Source organism: Centrocercus urophasianus, unplaced genomic scaffold (genome assembly GCF_019232065.1).
Source record: "Centrocercus urophasianus isolate 14NV4802_14NV808 unplaced genomic scaffold, USGS_Curo_1.0 seq_1124, whole genome shotgun sequence".
NCBI lineage: Eukaryota > Metazoa > Chordata > Aves > Galliformes > Phasianidae > Centrocercus > Centrocercus urophasianus.
In genome coordinates this window covers 1-22,283 of record NW_024884281.1, presented here as the reverse complement: position 1 = coordinate 22,283, position 22,283 = coordinate 1, and the positions used below count along the sequence as shown (strand labels likewise).

General features: G+C 47.6%; 1 protein-coding gene across 1 annotated transcript; it reads right to left on the bottom strand.

Moving 5' to 3' along the window:
• Position 1: 1 nt before the first annotated feature.
• LOC122155396 (one cut domain family member 2-like) lies at positions 2 to 22,274 on the bottom strand (the record flags this gene model as incomplete). The annotated part of the gene is given in 3 exon segments (XM_042809229.1): positions 2 to 7,819; positions 21,334 to 22,219; positions 22,221 to 22,274. Coding segments are annotated over 3 exon segments (1,227 nt in total), but the record flags the coding sequence as incomplete, so codon positions are not given.
• Between the last annotated feature and the right edge of the window lie 9 nt (positions 22,275 to 22,283).

The following is a 22,283-nucleotide window of genomic DNA, read 5'->3' as shown; positions in this document are numbered from 1 at the left end:
AGGAGAGGAGAGGAGAGGAGAGGAGAGGAGAGGAGAGGAGAGCCTTTGGTATTATCACAAGTTGTTCTTTGCAGAGTTGCATTGCAAAGCACCACAGTACAATAAGCCCACCAGGTACAATATGGCGGCCCAGTTGAAGCTGAGGTATTCACAGGAAGAATAAAAAAAAAAAGCACAGAGAGGTCTAGACTGGCAAAATCGTTGCTTTGGTTCAAGCAAGGCACTCGTCCCGTGGTAATGTTACACTTTCCAAGTAAAGCATGTGTCTGGTAAGAAAAGCAGTTACTGTTAAGAGGAACCTGCCAACTCTGAGCATCTTCTATGTCCATCCGATCCCCAACCCTTCTGTACAGGGCATGGCAAGAGGGCACTGCGTGGAGGGGTCACCTCACACGGGACCAGTGGCTCCTCTGCGCTGGGAAGGCATCCTGAGAACTGTTATAACTTTCTACTGAAGGAATACACAGAGATATAAAAAGCACACTTGACAAGTCCCTCTATTTTCCCATAGACTTGAAGGTCTTGAAATACAAAATAAAAGTCAACATTTAATGAAAGTGGAGCTTGTGTTGAGCCATTGGCACCTTGTTGCTGTGGATCCACAGTGGGAGGCCAGATCCCCTGCGGCCTAGAACGGCCTAGTGTGGCCTACTGCAACCCACTGCAGCCTAGTGCAGCCTGGTGTAACCTAGTGTGGCCTACTGCAGCCTACTGTGGCCTAGCATGGCCTAGTGCGGTCTAGTGCAGCCTAGTGCCGCCCACTGCAGCCTAATGTGGCATGCTCGCACCTCAGAGCAGGGCCCAGTCTGAGAGCTGGGCAAGGGGTTCCACTCCCCACCCCATCTGCAGCCCTTCCTCTGGCTCTCAGTGGGATGTGGGCACTGCTAGCAGCAGGAAGTGGCGGGGGCTGCATGAGGTGGGCCTGGCTCCCCAGGGCGCTGCTTGCAACCCCATGAACAGGATACAAGGAACAAAAAGGAATGGGCAACATTCATTCCTCAAGCAGCCAATTGTAAGTAATCATCTAGGAACAGGATACGGATAGAGCTTCATGAGACTTGTTTCGTGGCTGACTTGAGAAAAATAATTACTTGATTTTCATATGGAAATTGTAACAACAACAAAGAAATATCAGGATTGAGCAGCCGCTGCCACGTCCCTTGCCTGCAGGGACCTAAAAGCCCAATGCTGAGCCTGGGGTGCAGCTGCCCTGGAGTGGAATCAGAGTGGTCCATACCTGGCAGGCGTCATTCCCCCAGTGGCCAGGCAGAGTGACACAGGATGACATGGGGTGATGTGGGGTGACACGGGGTGACATGAGGGCACCATGTGGTGAACGGAGACATATCGTCTTGATAGCTTCTTGAAAAGTGGAGAAATCAATTTGTCCTGTTGAAAATGGGATTTTCATTTATGCTGCATTTATGTGTTAGTTTCTTTGAAATACTGGTTCAGTCTGGCAAAGAGCCACACTGCATTATGTAAAAAACAATGGTTTAAGCGTGGCAAAAATGTGTTCCAGGTCGAGTGAAGGACATACACAATGCTCGCTAGAAGAGCGGATGCAAGGCATAAAGTGGGGTGATACCACACTCCTTGTACAACCTGATCCAGCAAAAGACTTCAGCAAATACTTAATGACTTTAAAAGAATTTAAGCATTTCTTTACAAGCTTGGTTAACTCAGTCAGCTCTCAAGAGGGAGTATGGACACACAAGAAACATGTCAAGAAAAGAGGGCTCACGAGGTTCACCCTCCATCTCCATGATAGATCCCAATATGGTGTGATATGAGGGGACAGGGGCTGACATGGGGATACATGGGGTGACACAAGGTGACACAGGGTGACATGGGGTGACACAGGGTGATGGGCTCTGCCCCACCACAGCTGCATGAACCCTTTCCCTCATTGTGCCCCTTGCCTGCTGCTGAAAACTACAGACTGTCAAAGACTGACAAGACCTTTTCTTCCCTGTGCCCAGGCTTTGTTGGAGCACGGGACTTGATGCTTATTTTCTCTGTCTGGAACTCAGTAGAGGAATCCCACCCCTTTATCCACGCAGCAGCCTGCAGCCTTTCACCAAGGGCTGGGCTGGAAATGCCACCCAGACCCACCCCTGGCTCAACACAAGTGCTCCAGCCACTGGGCTCTGGTGGGGTGCAGGGGGTGATGGTCTTGGACTTTTTTGCCTGTCAGAAGGGCATAAGGAAAACAAAGAAAATGCTGTCTTCAGAATTAGCAGCTTCCACCAGAAGTATTTCTTTGGGGTATCTAAGTTGCAGCTGTACATTACTGTAAGTAGGAGAGAAAAAGTTAAAACTATAAAAGAGCACAAGCAAAATGCAGACCGCACAGAGAAAGAAATCTTTGGTATCTTTGGTATCATCAACACGATTAAAATTACAAATGGAAAAAGTCAGTGAGGTAGCCTCTTTGGTTCTCACTAGAAATAGAAAGGTTTTTTCTTTTTTTCTTTTTTTCCTTTTTTTTTCTTTTTTCTCTTTTTTACACACACAGAAGTTCATTCTTGGAAGCAGCTAGGTTAAGGGTTTCTCTCTTTTTGCTTGGCATGTATTATTTTTCCCCCAGCTTAAGTTTAAAGAAGCCACAAAGTTCAGGCAAAGTATCTCAGTGTCTCTTTTTCCTGTTGTTTCTGAATGCACGGTTTTAGGTTGAATATTCATTGCTTGTCCTCAAAATTTGCTCTGTTTTTGGACAGGAAATTATCTGTAGTGCTTTAAAAGTAATTAAAAAAAAAAAAAGAAAGAAAAAAAAAACCCAAAAAACAAAACTCTACAAGGGCATCCTGGGATGATGATGAATAAGTTAAATAAATAAATTATATTATGAAGACTTTGTGTGCCATAATAAAGGTACATCACACTTTCTAATCAGATGAGAAGAGATTAACTTAAATAATTTAAATTTTTATATTTGACTATTAAAATCAATTAAAGGAAGAATCTAAAATTAGGCTCATGTTTTATGTAACTCGTAATTTTCCTCCTGCCTGTAACAGAACTTGGCTGCTTAAAGAAGCTAAGCTAACTTTTAAGCGTATCTACTAACACAGGCTGGCATCTCCGATGCACTACAACAGTAAAATGAATAAATAAGGAAAATCAACCCAAATTCACAAATCACTGAATTAAGTACTCACAAACAGCTAACACCTGACCCTGATCCTGTTTTCAGGCAAAACTCCCACTGAACTTTAAAGATAAACTGAAAATAGGTAGGATTTGGACTGAACAGATATTTCTACCTACTCTAAGACTTAATTAATTAAATTACAACATTGATAGATAATACATTAGCTTAAAAGCTACAACTGTCAGGAAAAAATAAAACCATCTTAAGCTTTCCATTTAAAGAAAAAGAAAAAAAAAATCCCCTTAATAACTTCAAAGGAGGCCAAGTATAAGCTTTCCCCATGTCTTAAAAATCCACAGGTATCATGACAAGCAAGAAAAGCATTGTTTTGTTTTGTTTTCCAAAGCTAGCACACTCTTTCCAATACCATGTCAATACCATGTCTTGTTTTGGAAGAGGCGGACCTTATTCCCTTATGCAGGATTGAGAGTAGTTTGCTGGTTGAATTCTTCACAGGTCTTTGGATTTAGCTTTCGTTAAGAGAGATCCGAAATAAAGCTATTCAACCGACGTAATCAAGCACATTCTTTGTTCCTTCACAGGTGATTTAACAATATCCAAGGTTTCTTGAAAGTTGAATTCATCTTGGATGTGCCCATGATCGTAACTCCAAGCGCACGACAAGGAGGATGCTGGGATACTGTCCATAGATAGAAGTCTCTCATATTAGAATACATAAAAGGAACAAGTTACATTACACAGCTATACAGACCTATAAATATCTGGTATATAAACATAACATATCTATTTGAGGTTTTTTAGTATGAACAGAATATAGCGTATATTACGGTATACATAGCAGTGTATACATATATAGAGTAAATATATACTCTATATTTTGTTCATGTGTGTACATACAAATATATCTACCCACAGTATATGCTATCGACACTCCTATTCTGAGTCAGCTGCTACATAGAAGCCTGCAGTAGTTGAGGGTGAAATGGAAGACGTAACATAGGACCATGAAAGAAGCAGGGATAAAAAATGCAGCAGTATTTTCAGATGGAAGTGAATTTTGACAAGTCTGAGGGAAAAATGGGCACTGTTACACTTTCAATCACCAGCACAGAGAAGGCTCACATGTTCTGCTAACCAAATACTCTTGAATGGACAATGATTTCGTCCTCAGTGCCACTCCATCAGTTTACCTATGTTGTTTCCAGTATCAACATTTGAAAGATCAAGGCAAGAATTTAAGCCATTGAATTGCATAACAAGGACTTCCACAATTTGGGTAAAATTAATTATTTCATTGAAGACACACTATTTTATAAGTGCTATTTGATCTGCACTTTATCAAAGCTGTTGGATGAACTCTGAACAGACATAAAAAGGTTTTTGCTCATAAACTCCAAGAGGTATGCTCCTTTTTGCCTTTGCAGTGTATGGGATGCACTCTCAGCCTGTGCATGCCCCTCACTGGAGGTGACCAGCAGGTTTTTTTGTTCATGGTAGGGACACCAACTGCTACTGATATGCTCCTCTCTGGTTGGAAACACACTTTTCTGCCTTGTGATTGCAGTGAGGTAAAGGAAGGTAGAAAATGGTGTTCTGGTTTTCTACCAATGTTGCATCCACTCTTTGTGTAGTTACAAAGGCATTATGGGATGGAATGAGAAAAGTAACCTCAGAAACAGCACTGCATAGCACTGCTATGAAATGCACTAGAACACTTCCAGAAAGAGAAATTTCCCTTGAGGTCAATGCCACACTCAGAATGTGCATGTAGAGGCTGGTATGCATGGAGCCCCTTAGATGTGAGCAAAGGTGAATGCGGAATACAAGCATCTCAGCACCCAGCAGCATCAGTGCACAGCACCCAGACCTGAATTGTTTGCTTCAGCTTCACAGCATGGCTAATTAAGAGGCTCCTTGGATCAGTTTGTAACCATGTTTGATCAGAATGGGAAATCCAGTTTTGGAGAAGTTTTGATTTCCAGAGCTAGGACGTGTTGTCAGCTTGGTTGCTGTGAATATCCTGAATTTACTTTTCAGAAAACCCTCCTGTCCTGGGCAGACAAGGCTTTTAAATTTTTTATTTTATTTTATTTCAATATAAATTGTTGCAGTTTTCCACAGAAGTTAGCAAGGTTTCATTTAAATGTTGGGATGGAGCAGAATGACACATGGGCCATCGCTCTGCATCCAAATTTGGATCTAGGTCTGCATGTCATGATTTGGATCACTGTGACTTTGACCAAGGAACAGAACACATCTGGACAAATTACCAAATTGCCATGTGAACTGCTGAAACCTCAATTACAAATCAGAGTAGATTCTGATCATAATGAGCTGGGCTGTAACACTGCTCAGTACTTAGAAGTAAATAATTTGGTACATACATTGCAAGTTTTATCCCTGGGTATGAGAAAGGAGGCATAGGCTATTCAACTGGTTTCACATACAGAAGATCTAAACATACAAGAGACCTGATAGAACAAGCAATATCCAACCAAAACATTGTTCATACATCCCAGTTTAGTATCCCAACATCTTACACTTGGAGTCCGTGCAACTCCCAGAGAGATTCCACGTGGGGTAGACACAGGAAAAACATAAATGAACTCACCCATTTTGCTGCTCAAAGAAACAGAATTGATTACCTTTCCACAGATCAATGGTGCTATACACATCTTAGTCGTGCAAGAAGAGATAATGAACTGAAATAACAGTTGTGAGAATCCTCATCTTTGGTATTGTAGCTGTTGAGGTTTTGGTTGCCCTGTTCCTTGTTCTTTTGAAAAAAAACTGCATAGGCACAAATTAAAGACAATCTTCAACTTTAAGATGACTGAGTTGTCAAATGAAGCAGCAATCATACCGGCTTTACTTTGTTTTTGTTCTTGTCAACCCTTTCTTTGAAATCTGCTTCCTAAAATGTCCCACATGTCTGTCAAAACACAGTGTGTCACTTGTTTGCTTCCTGACGTGCTTCCTTGGTTAGTTTGGGTTTGGCTTTTTTTTTTTTTTTTTTTTCTCCTTTTATTCATTAAATGGAACAGTTTGTTGCAGAAGAAGTAGGTGCAGAAAACGTTTCTTTGGTTTCGATTAAGTAGTACATAAAAAAAGTCTCAAGTGTCTCTAACGAAGCATTACAGCGTTTGGCTTGCTTTCACAGGGGCCATTCACTGGTAAGGACGCACACGGAGTGGCCGCGCCGCTCGGGACTTTGCGCACATGTTTTGGTCAGCGTTTGCTTTCTGGTGCAGCAAATGACCGTGAGAGATTTACAAACTGTTCGGTGTTTGTGAGGCTTTCTGATCTCAAAAACAACAACCACGCTAACGATGGCAAAAAGAAAAAGGCGAGTTACAAATATCTTTGGCTTGCAGAAATCCTGTCTCTTTGGTGTGCTGCATTCTCATCAGGTTTGATGAAATGGTGGACAAAAAGAACTTAAAGTGTGATGGGTTTTGATGGTATTTTTAAGTTGGACGTGGCACATCTAAAATGGTCAATGACATCTGAAGGGCTTGTTTGTGGGTTTGTTTTGTTTTGTTTTTTTCTTCCTGCTTGAAAGTACCATAAAATTCCAATAAGGATTTTGAAAAAAAAAAAAAAAAAAAACCAAGAAAGAAAAAAGAACAAAAAAAGTCAAGCGCTAAATATGTTTCAGTAACGGTGAGACTACAGAGGAGAAAATAGATCCCTGGTAACTGAAAAGGACTTCTTAATGACCTAAAAAAACCTAGATCTTTCAAAAATTTGTGTTTGCATGTAGTGTAGCAGTTAAATTGACCTCCTGAGTGTGCATCTGCGTCATGTACAAACACAGAATTTGTGACAAACTGCAAACTGTGCTTGAGACTTGTGTAGTCATGTACTTTTTCACTATCAACTTTGTAAATTAGAATGCCTCTCAAAATAACAGCTGTAGTGAGTCCAGAATCATACCTATTTCTATAGCTATTGTCTTTGTGCTTGACACTTTGAGCTCAAGTGAACTGATTTTTTCTGGTCCAAGATCAAGCTATACTCACTGATTGAACAAAAGAAATAAAAAGTAAATTTGAAAAAAAAAAGAAAGAAAGAAAAACATAGAGTTGATCTTTTGTTCCCCTAGAACACTCAACAAAACCATGCCTGAGATTCGAAAACAGGTTCTCGGCCTCCTTGGCATCTCGGTGTCAGCCTTGTGCTCCGTTCCGGCGCGGAACTCGCCTCACCAACGGCTCTTCCTTCAGACCTGCTTCGCCTGTCCTGAGCGTAGTGTTACAGAAAAAGAGGTTACTTCTTCGCTTGCGCCTTCTCAACTGACTAAAAGCCGTACGGTGTCCTCTCCTTGCAGCCAGGCCAGGACGATCCAGGAGGATTGTGCTTTCAAGTCACCAGTGAAGGGCCCCACCGCGCTCGCGCCGCTTGGCGGCTTGCGCGGTCATGCTTTGGTACAGGTGCTGGGGGCTGAGGAGGAGCCCCCAGTGCTCAGGTCATCCTGCCACTTCTCCAGGCTGCGCCGCCGGGCGTTCATGAAGAAGTTGCTGACGGTGGTGAGCTCCAGGCCCAGCTGCTGGGAGATGGTGATCTGCATTTCTTTGGACGGGCGCTTGTTCTCTTTGAAGATGGCAAAAAGCGTTCGGCGCTGGAGGTCAGTGAAAACCAGCCGGGATTTCTTCTGGGAGTTGTTTCTCTCTTTGTTCGGTTCCTGCTCTTTACGTTTGCATGCTTGGGGAAGGAAGAGGTGAGAGACAGAGAGAAAGAGAAGGTCAGCGTGCACCCACCAGAGCAGCCCTGACCCACACCGAGGGAGCCGAGCGCGCCTTGCAGCCCTCCTGCACCACACAAAGGGAAGGATCAGCTCTGCAGTACTTCCCTTGTGCCACAGCACGGAACAACTCCCAGCTGCTATTCCTTAAGGAACCTGCACAGCCACCATTCCACAGTGCATACCACTGGGGTAATTGCTACTACACACCCACATGCAGAGAGTACAACTGGAAGCTGATGTCAGTGCACTCGGAATGAATATTTTGTCCACACTTTGGGACTGTCAGTTCTTTCTTGGCTTTGACATTTCAATGCCTGCTTACAAAAAATGACCACAGGCATAACGCCAAAGGTAGAACCTGAGGTCCGTGCAGGAGCAGGAACCACCCAACTCCTAGGGGGCCTGCCCTCTCCTGGGCATCACACACTGCCACAGTGGGACCACAGCCAGTACAATCACGCACCCTATTTCATTGCTGCTGAACAGTGGAGCCTTAAATAGCAATTATTTTTTCACGGAGCTTGGAAGCATTGCTGAAACCAGCACTACATACCTGACCACATGCAGTCACACCTTGCTTAGTAACACCGTGTTCTGTTTCCCCACCTTCTTAAGGCTTCAGCCCCAGCCTTGCCCACATCCCTGTGCACTTGTTCCCTGTCTCTCCCTGTCCACAGTCCCCTTCTGGTGGTCCCCAGCTGTGCAACCCTGAGGTGCTTGTCCCGAGGTGCCCATCTGAGGGTCCCCATTTTGGGATGCCCATTCCCATGTGCTGTCCTGGCTTGCTCGTTCCTTTGTTCCCCTTCCCTAGGTGCCCATCCTGGGGTACCCATTCCAGGGTGCCCATTCCCAGATGCCTGTCTTGGGATGCCTATCTCCGAACAAAGGCTGCAGCCAGCCAGAGCACCCACACCATCGCTTGTCCGACAGACAGGCACTCACTGTGCCAAATGATGCTAATGGGTCTCAGAAAAATCCGTATTAATAGCTGATCCGTATTTATTAGCACAGGGAGAACATCAAGTGCTGAACCCAATACCACTGCCACGGCACATCCAGGTTTAAAAATAGACTGATAAGGCTGTCTACGCAAAGCAGCAAGATAAAAAAAAATCCATATGTTGACATGATTAGGTAATGTGCTGGGACACAATTAGGAGAATCAGTTGGGAAGTGGACAGACTTTAAAGCAGCCACATTAAGTAAATTTGCAGCTCCAATGTGTGACACGAGAAGAGTAATGTTCAGACTCCAAAAATGTCTGCAACTTCCTGAAGTAAGGACTGCACCCATTGCCGTGTGCCTGGGCATGGCACTGCAGTGAGCCTGGCTGCACTGGACACTTACAGGCTATGCTGACCACAGAACCAGAGAATCACATTAAGGTGGAAAAACACCTCCTAAGATCATCAAGTCCATCCCCAACCCATCCCCACCATGTCTTCTGTTTCTCCTTCCCCTTTGTTCCTCTGTATCACCGAGCTCCCAAATAACACAGATAATGTTTTATTGAGCTGAAAAAGCAGCCTGTAGCTGGGACGGATGCATGCCTCCATGCTCGTTTCACCAAGCCTTTGTCTGGAGCCCCGTGTGCAGGGAGGTGGTTAGTGCCCACCCTTGTGCTTCAAACCCTAATCGGTTCCAGGACACGAAGAGGATCCTAACATCACTAATTTATGTCCAGAGATACTCTGCATATTACAGTTATTGGTATCTCATAATAAATAATGCAAAGAGATATGCTTTTCAATGCATTCCGTAAATACTTTCCTTGAACTGTTAAGTTTGCTCTTGAAAAGGAACCATGAAGGCAAATGTTTTTCCTTGACATGCATTTATCAGAAGAGAAAAACGGAGTGAGCACTTTAATAAAATAAAGTTATTAGCCAGGAAACCTGCCTGCAGAAAGAGAAACATTTTAATCATGGAAGGAAGGGAAGTAGCCATTTTGATTCTAAGAACAACTTGATTTATTAACTATAGTTAATACTGAATATATTCCATGGAAGAATATAGACAATTAACAATAATTGAAAGCCGTAGCTGTGAAAAAAGGAGACTCATCCCTTTTGTGCACATGAGGCTAACAACGCTTTATACAGAAACATCAGAAGAGCTCTGAAACAGACTCGTTACTGCCTTATGTAATTTTTACTTAGAGGAAAATCTCCTGATTCCAAAGGCATTAACAGAGGCACAACAAGATCCCACAGCTGCACTGGACTGCACAGAGGGACACTCCATCCTCAAACAGTGAAGTATTGCCCTGCAGTGAAACCAAGGGAGTGTTAAAAAAACGCTGCTTCAGAACAGAGGTGGGTGCACTCACATAATGGGGCATTGCTTAGAAACCCAAAAATTGAGCACCCAAAGCAATGTGCTGGGTGTGTAGGCAGGGGAGGCACCGGGAGATAACTGGATGTGCATGAGGTCCCACAGGTCTGAGTGCTAAGTAAGAATCCCTGAAGACAAATTTTTATATGTTCTACTTTAAATACACAGGATATCTCACTGGCTTTTGATCAGGGTGTTTGCAAGCCTGAGATCAAGCATGTGCCATAATATTTTGCTAGGTCCCCGAGATAAGGAGAGCAGAGCAGTGAGCCACAGCTCTTTGTTAGCAGCCACAGCGGTAATGTCACCCACCTCTGTCCTTCTGCTCCCAGCCTGCTGGGCTGTCCTGTTTCTCTGCTGAGATGCCCAATTCCTCTCCTGAATTCTGAACAGAACACAATATGCTACATATTTTGTATTTAAGCTTCTTCATTTTTCTTTTCTTTACAGTACGTGGATCTTGGGATTTACTTTGGAGATGCATTCTGCACTTGATGTGTAACACAAGATGAATGTTCTGCTTACTAGCCAGAGAAGCAACAAGCTTGTTTCAATTGGCTGGCACTCCTTTTACAATAATACCCCAGGACCTGAGCTCACAGGCAGAAACGTTTGTGATGATGATGAACCAACAGCAAGAACTTCTATAGCCTGTTTGGAATTCTTTGCTGCATGATTTTTCACAGTAACCCCTTGGCTTTCAGAGGTCATTTGCACAGTAGAAGAGCAGAACGGTGCTGTGAGGCTCACACATCAAAAGCCCACAGGCACAGCTTGCACTCTGATAGCTGTTCCGTGGCTACACACAGCAGAAGGATTCACAGGAGCATCACTGCTGGTTATTGCCACACCTCCATTGGCCCAGAAACTGGGATATAACTTACCATTCAGGCAAATATAAATGAAAAAAAAATCCACTACGACAACCAATCATGCTTGATAGAGGAAATTGCAAAATTCAGCAGTAGTCTCCTTCTAGTTTTGCTATGGCCCAATAGTGATGCTCCTGCCCACAGCCTTGCCTGGGAGCCCCAAGCCCACAGCACCAGTTCTGAGCACTCCAAAGGCCAAAGCCATCGCCAGAAGGCACTGACGGTTCCCTGTGCAAACAGCCTCATGAGCGAGAGACTGCAGACCCACACAAGCAGAGAAATGCCAACTGACCATAGCAGGAAGGCAGAACACTCAAACCCATCTGCTTGAAAACAAGCAGGGATTTTTCACTTTGATTTCTGACTGTGTTTTGTGCTCCTTGGGAGCAGCGCAGCTTCTGGATTAAGCTCATTTTTTTTCCTGAGTACTGTTACTCTGATTCTACTGATAGTTCCCCTGCAAAAATATTCCTATGTTCTGCAACAATAACTCTTATTTTCCATTTTTGCCCTCAGAAGAGAGGAGCCCAGCCAGCCTGTGCATTACGAATAGCAATAAATCCTGGCAAATACTTGGAAGCACTGCAGTTGAGAAGCATTTTTTTAAAAACTTCAGTTTATAAAGACTGAAGTATTGTGAAATTTAACTCCAGTCATTAAAAATGAATATATAGCAACTGCTAGCAAATGGCAGCGGCTTCTCCAGTGCCATTACCACTGCTGAGTAAAGCTGCCAGAAAAGTGAGATTTATGTGTGCATCCCCTCCATCCGAGAGCTGTGGCTGAGAGTAGGCAGCAAGGGGTGGATCCTCCTGGGGCTTCAAATCTGGGGCTTTGCCTTCCTGGGGACACGGGAAGCAGGGCAGGGAAATACCTGGGGATTTTGTGTCCCATGGAATGTGTACTGCAAGTCCTGCCCCAGACAAAATCCCAACGAAAACCTGACCACGTCCTCAGGGATCTCTGGTTTTAGAATCACAGAATGATTAAGGTTGGAAAAGACCTCCAAGATCCTCAAGCCCAACCCCAACTCATCCCACCGACCTTGTCCCCAAATGCCACAACCCCATAGTTCTGGAACTATGTCCCCCCCAGGGACAGTGACCTTGCCATTTCCATGGTCAGCTGTGCCACTGCAGCACCGCTCCTGGGAGAAGAAATTGTACCTAACATTCAACCTGACCCTCCTCTGGCACAACTTAGGGCAATTACCTCTCATCCTATAAAACAAGCAGGCAAGGAGGTGTGATGCTGGAGGACAATGCAGGCATCTGAGATTTTTTCAGGGCTGCATTTTATGGCCTATGACCACTGAAAAGAGACATGCTTCATCTTCAACACTTCTAAATCTGGTACCTTGCAGTTTCTGAAGGTAACCCACACCCTCAGATATCCCCCATCTTTATGATGTTTTAACATCATTGTAACTGCAACAGTGACACAAGAGCTGCAAAACCAATAATCAACTGTTAAGAAGGATCCAAGCAGAGAGCAATATTCTCTGAATCCACAGCAAGTCATTTCTCTCTACTGCCTGCAAAGACAAGCCATGGATATTGATCTCCCATATGCTGTTTCAGACGGGTGTAGCACCAAGTCAACCAAACCAAGTTATCTGTATGGTGGAACTAAAAAATGTTTCTCAATTTGATTTCAGAGAGAATTCAATGTGAAGGAAATTTAATTATGCTAGTTAAGCTGAACACAATGAAATGACCATCAAAACGTTTTCAAAAGGTTTGAAATGTTTTCTTTCAATATGATTCACTTAAAGCAACCCCTTCTGTATCTGCGTTACTACAATCTCTTAAAAACTAGGCCTCAAAAATCAATTTGATTACCTCTCTGAATTAAGTATGCACAAATGAAAGCAATTGAGATCAATACAAATTAGGTTAAGTACTCCACTGTGTACAAAATCATTATGTAACAAGAAACAATTTGAATGAAGATGCAAATAATCACATTGTGAGAGTGTGCAGCCAGCACTCCTTTATCTGCTCCTTCCCATCTGCCACATGCACGTGCTAAACTTGCCTGATCTCTTTCATCTCCATGAGCACCCTCTGAAGGCACTCATCCAGGCGATGCACACAAACGAGCAGCACAACACAAATTGCTAATCCTGATCTTCCAGAGGACAGCAGCCGCTTTCTGCTCACCAAAGAGCTTCCTGAAAGGGCAAGGTGCTCATCTGGCACAGATGCAGGGGTTCCTGCAGTGCCTTGAGAACAGCTCCACAGCCATCCTCCACATCCTGCTGGGATTGTTTTTCTGGTTCTCACCCTAATCCTTCTCTCTTAGCTCTGCCACAGGATGAACACCTTCCTAATCTAAGACTTGCACTTTTCAGCTATTTGGGAAGAAAGAACGGATGGATTTGGAGACTTTGTTCTTCTATATTCCTTTCTGGCATATAGCAGGTCTCAAACTATTTGTGCCAAACCTCCTTCAGATCTGCTGGATAGCTGAAATAGGGCTAGGTAAATCCCACGGGGCAGGGACTGTTTCCTCTGTGCAACACTGCAACACCAGTCTCAGCGTGGGATCTCTGACAAAGGCCTCTAAGTACTATTGTAATATACTTCCATCATTAATACAGAATAATAAATAATAGATGGGATAGACCAATTTATTGCACTCTGGGGCAAGAATGAGTGGAGCTCAGCAAGCATGCAGCACACTTTAAATGCACCGTGTGTCAGCAGGTGGCTGTGAACTGCAGCCAAGCAGCCCCAGGCTGCCTGTGCTGGGGCACAGGGATTCCAAGTCTTCTATGGACATAAATCTTCATGGGTTGCTTTGGAGTCAACTCACCCTATGGTTGGCTGCCGCTTCAGAGATGACTGTGAGCCCCCCTCAAGCCAGGAATTTACACGCTCCCATGCCTCATGAGACACTGACCCAGCCCAGGCTGTGGCTTCATCTCAACACTAGAACCTTTGGGATCTTCCCTGATCCCACAGTTTCTTGCCTTCCCAGCAGGAGTACAAGCATTCTGCTAAATTCCAAGATATCCAGCTCTGGATTCCATGGGACACCCATAGAACAAAAGCCATCCCCTGGTGTGGTCCATGGGCTCTGGCAGAGCAAGGGCTTGAATCACAGAATCATAGAATCATGGAATCACAGAACCATTAAGATTGGAAAAGACCTTTAAGACAAGTCCAACCCCAGCCCATCCCCACCATGCCCACTGACCATGTCTCCAGGTGCCACATTTCCACGGTTCCGGAACATTGCCAGGGATGGTGACTGCGCCATCTCCCTGGGTAGCCCATGCCAGTGCAGCTCTTCTCTTTTTAATTGTTTGTAATATCCGACTTGAACCTCCCCTGGTGCAACTTAAGGTCATCACCTCTCATCCAATCACTGTCACTTCGGAGAAGAGGCTGACTCCCACCTTGCTACAACCTTTCAGGGAGTTGTAGAGTGATGAGGTCTCCCCTGAGCCCCCTCTTCTCCAGACTGAACAATCCAGACTGGACACGCTCCAGGGCCTCAATATCTTTATTGCAGTGAGGGGCCCAAATCTGAAGACAGAACTCAAGGTGTGGCCTCACCAGGGCCAAGTGCAGGAGGATAGCCCCAAAGGCCCCATCCTTTTCTCACAGAATCATCAAATAATTTAGCCTGGAAGAGACTTTTCAGATCATCAAGTTCCAACCCCCTGCTATAGGTAGGGACACCTCCCACCAGATCAGGTTGCTCAAAGCCCCATCCAGCCTGGCCTTGAGTGTTTCCAGGGAGGAGGCAACCACAGTCCCCCTGGGCAACTTGTTCCACTGTGTCAGTGCTCACAGTAAAGAATTTCTTCATAATATCTGATCTAAATCTACACTCTTCCTGTTTAAAGCCACTTGTCCTTTGTCCCCTTGTCCTCTCACTACATGCCCTTATAAAAAGTCCCTCTCCAGCTTTTCTGTAGATCCCCTCCACCGTGGTTTATGCCCCTACCAGTACATGAAGCAGACACAAGACAAGCACTGCTGCATTGCATCCACACACACTGGTGGTGTTCAGAGCACCAAATGCAGAGCAGGATACAAGGAAAACAATAAAACACCAAGTACTCTGTGCTTGCTTTTCCCACTGTGCTTCACCAAGAACTCTATAATTAGCAGCAAAGCAATCTGCAGAGTATTACACACGGATATACGTATGTGGGGAAACTGAGGCATGGAGTGAGGAGCAGAACCTTGCGATAACTGAATTGCCTGAATCTGGCATCTATGTTGCCAAAAAAACTGATCTGCTGTTGCCAAAGTCCAGGGATATCTGCAGTGATAGAAACCCCTGCTTTGTGCAGCTGTGTGGTCACTAGAAGAGGTTGGGAGAAATGGAACAGGAATGGAAGCCCACTGGTGGGGGGTCTGAGGTGGTTGCTCCCCACCGATGCTCAGGCTCTGCAGGAGGCACCATTGAGTTGATCCCAGCACTGCTCAGTTGCTCTAGCAGCAAGGCACACTCAGCGTGTCCTTCCCTTCCAGCGCTGCCTCCTGTTGTTTTGAAGATGCTCTCTTCTGAATTCCCAAATAGTTTCCAACGAATTGTAACACTTTTCTGCAGCGAGGACTTGTGTATACATTGTTTTAGCTAGAGCACAACACTGGAACCAGGGTTTGCCTGGTGCAGCAACTTCCACCTGTGAGGATGCCCTCGGGCATCTTCCCAAGTACGAAACAGAAGTGCTGAAGCACCTTGTGCAGGAAACACCAGGAATCTGCAGTGTAGGGAAGTGAGTGGGTCTGAAATCTTAAAGAGAGTTGAACTATCTCATCTTCATTCTTTCTTTCATATTACTTCAGATAGTTTCCACTCAGGTATGTGGCATGATGCACATCTACTGTTTGAACCCTATGGGTCCTATTGTGAGGGAATGGGTGGATCTGAGCTCTTGCTCTGTGATTCTGAACCAGTCTGTTTGCAGAAATTCTGGCTCATGACTGAAAGCAGGTAATAAAAGTTCTTACTAGTAATGGCTGTGAAACATGGTGCAGTGATGAAGAACCCAAAAGAAAAGGAGCGAAACTCCACAGACATCTCTGGGAAAGCAAGGTGTGAGTTGCCCTCAGCCCTGACTATCTGAGTTATTCTTGCATTCCAGAAAATGACTGCTTAATACAAAATGCAGGAGCAGGCCTGGCAGGCACATGTCTGCCTTCCCAGAGGTTCACTAAGTCACAGCTCCCCATGAGCAGTGTGCCCTGGACTCACAGAGCCACGAGGCAACATCATGCATGGGGCCAAGGGACATGGGAGACACAGCAACCAGCAGGTCTGGGCATGGTGGAGGGAAAACCTGGCACTAAGGTGACAGGAGGAATGGGGAAGCTTTGGGAGCTCACACCAAATCAACAGGGCTGCACGGTGCCAGTGTCATGTGAGGTTTAAAGGACAGAAGAGGGAGGCAGTCCATGGGGTGACAACAGCATGGGGAGGGCAGCAGATCTGTCTTTGGTTACAAAAGCAAGTAGGCACTAAAGAAACAGAGCAGAGCTGCGTGGTGAGGAGGGGAATTGCTCCCAGGGAGCTTCCTCATGCTCCTCCTTTCCCTCTTTGGATGTGTGCTGCTTGCCAAAGCTTAATGCCTCGGCACAGACCCGTGTTTCTAAATGGCCATTACTACAAGATGAGATCTGCTGGAAAATCACCGCTACTCATAAATATGTTCCCTGCTTACTTAGAGATATTTTGGTCCCAGAGACAATTTGTGTTTTGGGAAACTGCCAGCCTCTCTTGCTTGTCTAATAATTCCTCTGTGAAGCATTTAGCAGTGGTTTGATCCCCTCTTCCTCACAATGGAGCAGTTTGAGTTTATAGTTCAGCAAATGCAAACTACCCCAAAACACTCCAACTTATTTTTTATCGAGTTTCTATCTACCATCAATGAGTTGTCCTGCTGATCTCATCACCAAACCCATGTGAGACTAGTCAGTCCTGTGTGATTTCTGCATACAAAAGTCCTCTATAAATCATAAAGCATTTTATGCAAGTCTGTAAGATTGATAGGACCGGGTACAAAAAAGATGTATTATCAATCACATCAGACATCATGTTTTGTTTGCATATTCACCTCCAAAGTATGGTGGGGGCTTTTTGTAGAGAAGATGGGAGCCATGATAGCTGTCTTAAATACAAACAGATTGCTATCAGAAGAAAGGGAGTAATTTTTCTTTTTTTTTTTCTTTTTTTGCTCTGTCTAATGGGGATAAGATGAGAAGCAAAGGATTTAAAAGACAAAAAGGGAGATTAAGGCTAGTCATTAAGGATTTTTGTACCTGTAAGCTCTGGGAGAGATTGCCTAGGTAGCCAGAAAATCCCCATCACTGATGATTCTTGAGGAATGGGGCAAACTGGTGGCATCACAAGACCTTTTCCTGCTTTCCCTGTCAGATTAATGCTCCACACTCCTGCAGAGCTAGGGTTCCAATCCAAAGGTTGCTTTGCAAGGGATGAGAAAGTTCCTTGCAATGGATGGATGGCAGGAACGTTCCGTGCAGAAAAAGCAAAAGTGCAAGGTTTGAGTCAAAATGCTGCTACAAAGAACAAGGTAAAAATGAGGAGAAGTTATTAGGAAATAATCCTTTGGCCAAAAATGTTCTCTCCTTTACAGCTCCTTGCCACAAATAAATTGTTATTTTTAAAATGCAGAGAAATATTTGAAGGTTGTTGGGTTGTTTTTTATTATATTTTATTTTGTTGTTGTTTGTTTGTTTTTCAAATGGCAATAAAGACAGAATATTAGGGAAAAAAAAGAAGTCATGCTGAAAAAATATTTTAAAAAATAGTGAAGAACAGAGGTTAGAAGATCTCAGAGTAACACATCTTGACAGAAAAAAATGTTTCTTACTAAAAAAGTAGAGTGAATAAGAGATAGAAACGTATTTAATGATGAAAGTGGTCAGATTTTTCTTTATCAGCTGACCAAGAGGCTGACAAAAACTTCCTGTTCAACGAAAAGAGCATTCAAATGTCTGCAGACCAGGAACACCTTTAGTGTCTGCGGAAATAATGAGGTACACAAAAGACAGGGCGGAATGTTATTTCAGAAAGTTGGTACTTGAGAGATATGATTTACCACTCAGCTTCACGATTTACTGCACAGATTGCTCAGACACAACCACTAATCTATATCTGAAGAAACTACTAATATTTCAAGTCACTAAGCACGCTCCAAATAATCTTTACGTACCTGTATGTTTAGTTCAATGCTAAGAAACAGCGGTATGTATACTTAACAGAATTTATACAGGCGTTATTACGTCTTAGTTATAGCTATATCGACAGGCTACAAAAAAATAGTCTCAAGATTCAGAAGGAAATTCACGTGGAGAACGGAGGGCAGCGCGCCCGCCTTCAGCACCACGGACAGCGCCGGCGAACCCCCGGGCCCGCGTCCCTCTTGCCGCTGTCCGTGGTGCTGACGGAGAGCTGCCGGCGCTGCGCACACGGGGACACAGACGGGGACACGGAGGCATGCGCGGGGACACTCAGGGGGACACGGGGACACGCCTAACCGCGTGGATCCCAGTCGGCTGCTACAGGTTCGAGAACCGCCTGGCGACCATGCAACCAGGGGAACGTGAGCACGGCAAGGCCAGCCAATTAATCACCGATGGTGTTTCGGTACAAAACTGTGCAATCATCAATAACGTGATTCAGCAAGTAGATGTAAACAAGTGGAGAAAGCACTCTGCTGATCGGGACAGCACCACGATGAGCAGAGCTCAGTGAGAACTGGCCAACAGGGGCTTCTTACCCAGCATTCAGAGCCTGCATGAGCCTGGTAACATGCAGAAGGATATGGCATGAGAGTTATTTTAATCACATTCTTCCTGTATTTACCTACCACGGATTTGGTGATAATATGCCACAGTTGAGCACTTTGTAGGCAACGCAAGCATGAGGACGTGGCTCCGCATCCAATTAACCTGAACCACAGTTGAACTCTGCCCTTCGAACCCCCTGTGCTGATAAATGCATTGACTCACCTGGTGATCATTGATATTTTTTATCCTGGCAGAAATGCAGAGACTGCCCTACCCAGGCCAGAGCAAACAAAGATTTCACAGGGACGTTTCCGTGTGGCAGGCACTTCAGAGAGAAGGCCGGGGACCAAGGGGCCTCCGTGGGGCCACAGGCACACTGTAGGGCTGTGAGGGAAGTGGGACACATCGTTCCCATGCCCTCTTCTCCTCAAACTTCCCAGCCTTGGTTCTCACCCAGATCATGGGTGGAAGCCGCCAGCTACCTTGGCTGCAGTACCATGCAACCAAGCACATAGCAGGCATGAGGGTGAACCTACAGAGGGGCTTTTATGATGCAGCTTCTGTGTAGGGGTGGGATCAGATCAGTGGAACTTACATGAAAGGTTTCACCATCTCTGTATGGGACAGGAGAGGCTTCTCCTTTTCTTCTGGCAGCCCTGGTGGCAGCAGCCCTGGACCAGGTGCATGTTGGGGTAAGGATGGGGAGTGAAGCCACAGCCGCAGCAGAGGGATTTGCCCAAATTCAGGGCAGTCCCCAGAAATGCTCTCCCTGTTTCACCTCCCGGGACTCAGTAAAGGCACATGGTGCTTCCTGGACTGCAGAGCAGGGTCTTGGTGCCAACGTCTCCTCAAGAAAACCACACAGCTCTGCTCTGACTCGGACACAGCTGCTGCTGACCCCTTCTCCAGGCTTTTGGAGCCCTTTAAAAAATAATCACAGCCCTGGTCCAGCTCCCCTGGGAGAGGGGCTTCCTCTCATAGGATGGAACATTTGGGTTCATTTTGAGAAAAACTTACAGGAAGAGCACAGGGTGGGCGGGTTGCCGACTCTACCTCCACTCCTGCTCTCAGGAGCTTCAGAAAGCAAGGGAAGGGAAAGGAAACACCGAGATAATGAGGCTGCATATTCACACGTGGTAATAAAAAATCGATTTCCCGAAGGGGCCGGTAATTTACAAAGGTGTTTCCCGTCCTTCCTCCTCTCCTATCCGAGGCCGTGACGGCTCCCGCTGTCCGGGCAGCCGCTGTTCCCGCTGGCTGCCCGCGCCTCGGCCGCACGGAGCGGGAGCCGGGAGCGGCTCGGTGTTAGGAGTACCTAGGAGCAGAGCAAGCAGCTTTTTTCAGCGCCTGCGTTTCAAAGCAAACCAGAGCAATTGGAAACACAGTCTGACGGTACAGGAGTCCCGGCGTTGGCAACGGAACCAGAACCAAAACGGGCACGGCTGCATCTGGATGACACAGCTCGAAGCAAAAACGGGTTCAGGGGTATTTTACCGCCTTTCTTAAACCTACGTAGGCTCAAAACCCGAGCCCCAGCCCCAAGGAGCGCAGAGGCAGCGGTGCGGGGTAACCTCGTCGCCCGATAGGAGCCAGGCAATGCCCGCCGGCTTCCGCCGCTCCCCGAGCACAACGGCTCTGGGTGCTCGGCGTTACCCCTCCGGGTCGGGCCCGGGGCAGCCCCAGAACGGCGGGACGGGGTAGACGGGGTCGAAGGCAAGCGGGGTGCTGGGAAAGTCGAGCTGCAGCAATGTTCTTGGAAACAAGCCGGCTCAGGTTCCAGATCAATGAACGCTGGGTCCACGCGTTTATGTTGCTAGCGTGAATGCTCTTTTAATCTTCTAAACATCATCTGCATCGATTTCCCTCCACGTATGCGTTTGTTTGGGAAGGCGACGCGGCCGCGTGCTGCGGGCCCCGCGCCGAAGGGTTCACCCCGTGCTGCGGCGGGGGGCGGCCGAGGCCCTGCGGAAGGGCGGCGCGGGGCGGCCCGGGGCCTCGCAGTGCGGATTCGGGGCTCGGGGAATTCCGGAGCCGCGCGTCGCAATCACCCGCCGCTCACGAACGGGCGAAGATTCGTCGCCCCGCATCGGGACCGAAAGAAATGAAAGAGCGGCGGAGTTATGGCAACAAACGGCTCCGCAGCCTCCCCGGAGCCTCCCCGCAGCCTCTCCGCAGCTGCCCCGGCTCCGCAGAACAATGGAGCGCTGCGGCGCGGGCAGCCCGCGCCAGGGGGCGCCCGGCCGCGGGACAATGCGGGGCGAGCGCGGAACAATGCGGAGCTTCCGCGCCCGGCTGCGGGACAATACGGGAACGGCAGCATCCGGAGCCGCCGGCCGGTCTCCCGGCCCGGTGACACGGCCCGAACCGGGAGACGGCATCGGGAACGCCCAACGGGGGAGGTGAGGGAGGGAGGGAGCGGGGCTGCCCCACGTACGCTCCGAGGAAGTGCCCCGAGCCAGGGCAGCGCCGCGGGGTCTGGGGAGCGGAGCCTACCTGCGAGCCTTAAGGCTGACATCCTCTGGAACTCCGGCTCCTGCAGCCACTTCCACATCCTCCGGAAGGTCTCCCTGCCGGATTTCAGTTTACTCCAAGGCTTAGGGTTCCGTAGCAAGTCCGAGAGGGTGCCCTGAGAGCGGCACAGCACCCGCTGGGCGAAGATGGCCTGGGGGATGCTGTAGCGCTTCAGCTCCGCCGTGATCCTCTGGGCCACCTCCTTCGTGTTGATTTCCTCCAGCTGCTGCGCGGGGGCGGCGGCGGGCGGGCGGTCGCGGGCAGTGGGCAGCGCGTGGGGCGGCGGGGCAGGGGGGTGCTGCCCATTGAGGTGCGGCAGCGGGGCCGGGGCCGCCGGCAGCCCTCGTGGCAGGTGCGGCACGGCCTCGAAGCCGGCCCCCAGCATCTTGTCGTGGCCCGGGGGCGGCGGCGGCCCGTAGCCGTGCAGGCCCTGCTGAGCGCCGTGCAGGGGGGCCAGCCCCGCGCCCAGCGGGGACAGGCTCTGCCCCACGGCCGGCACCTCCTTGTACGGCCCGTAGAGGTTGTTGACGGCGGGCAGCCCGCGCTCGTCCCGCATCAGCGCAAAGCCGCCGCCGACGTTGCCTGCCAGGCGCTGGTGGTGGTGGTGGTGGTGGTGGTGCGGGTGAGGGTGCGGGTGGTGGAACTTGTCGGACACGGCGGAGATGGGCGGCAGCGGCTGCAGCGGCGTCAGCGTGGTGTAGGTGCCGCTCATGCCCATGCCGGGCGGCGAGGGCTCGCAGGGCACGCTCATAGCGTGGTGTAGCGGCACCGACAGCTCGGGCCGGAACTCGGCGCCGTCCAGCAGCGGGGCCATGCCCGGCACCATGGCCGCCCGCCCCCCCCCGCCCGCCCCCGCCGCCGCCGCCGGGCAGCTCCTGGGGCGGCGGCACCCGCAGCGTTCCCCCGCCTCGGCCGCCGTGGTGCGGGCCGGG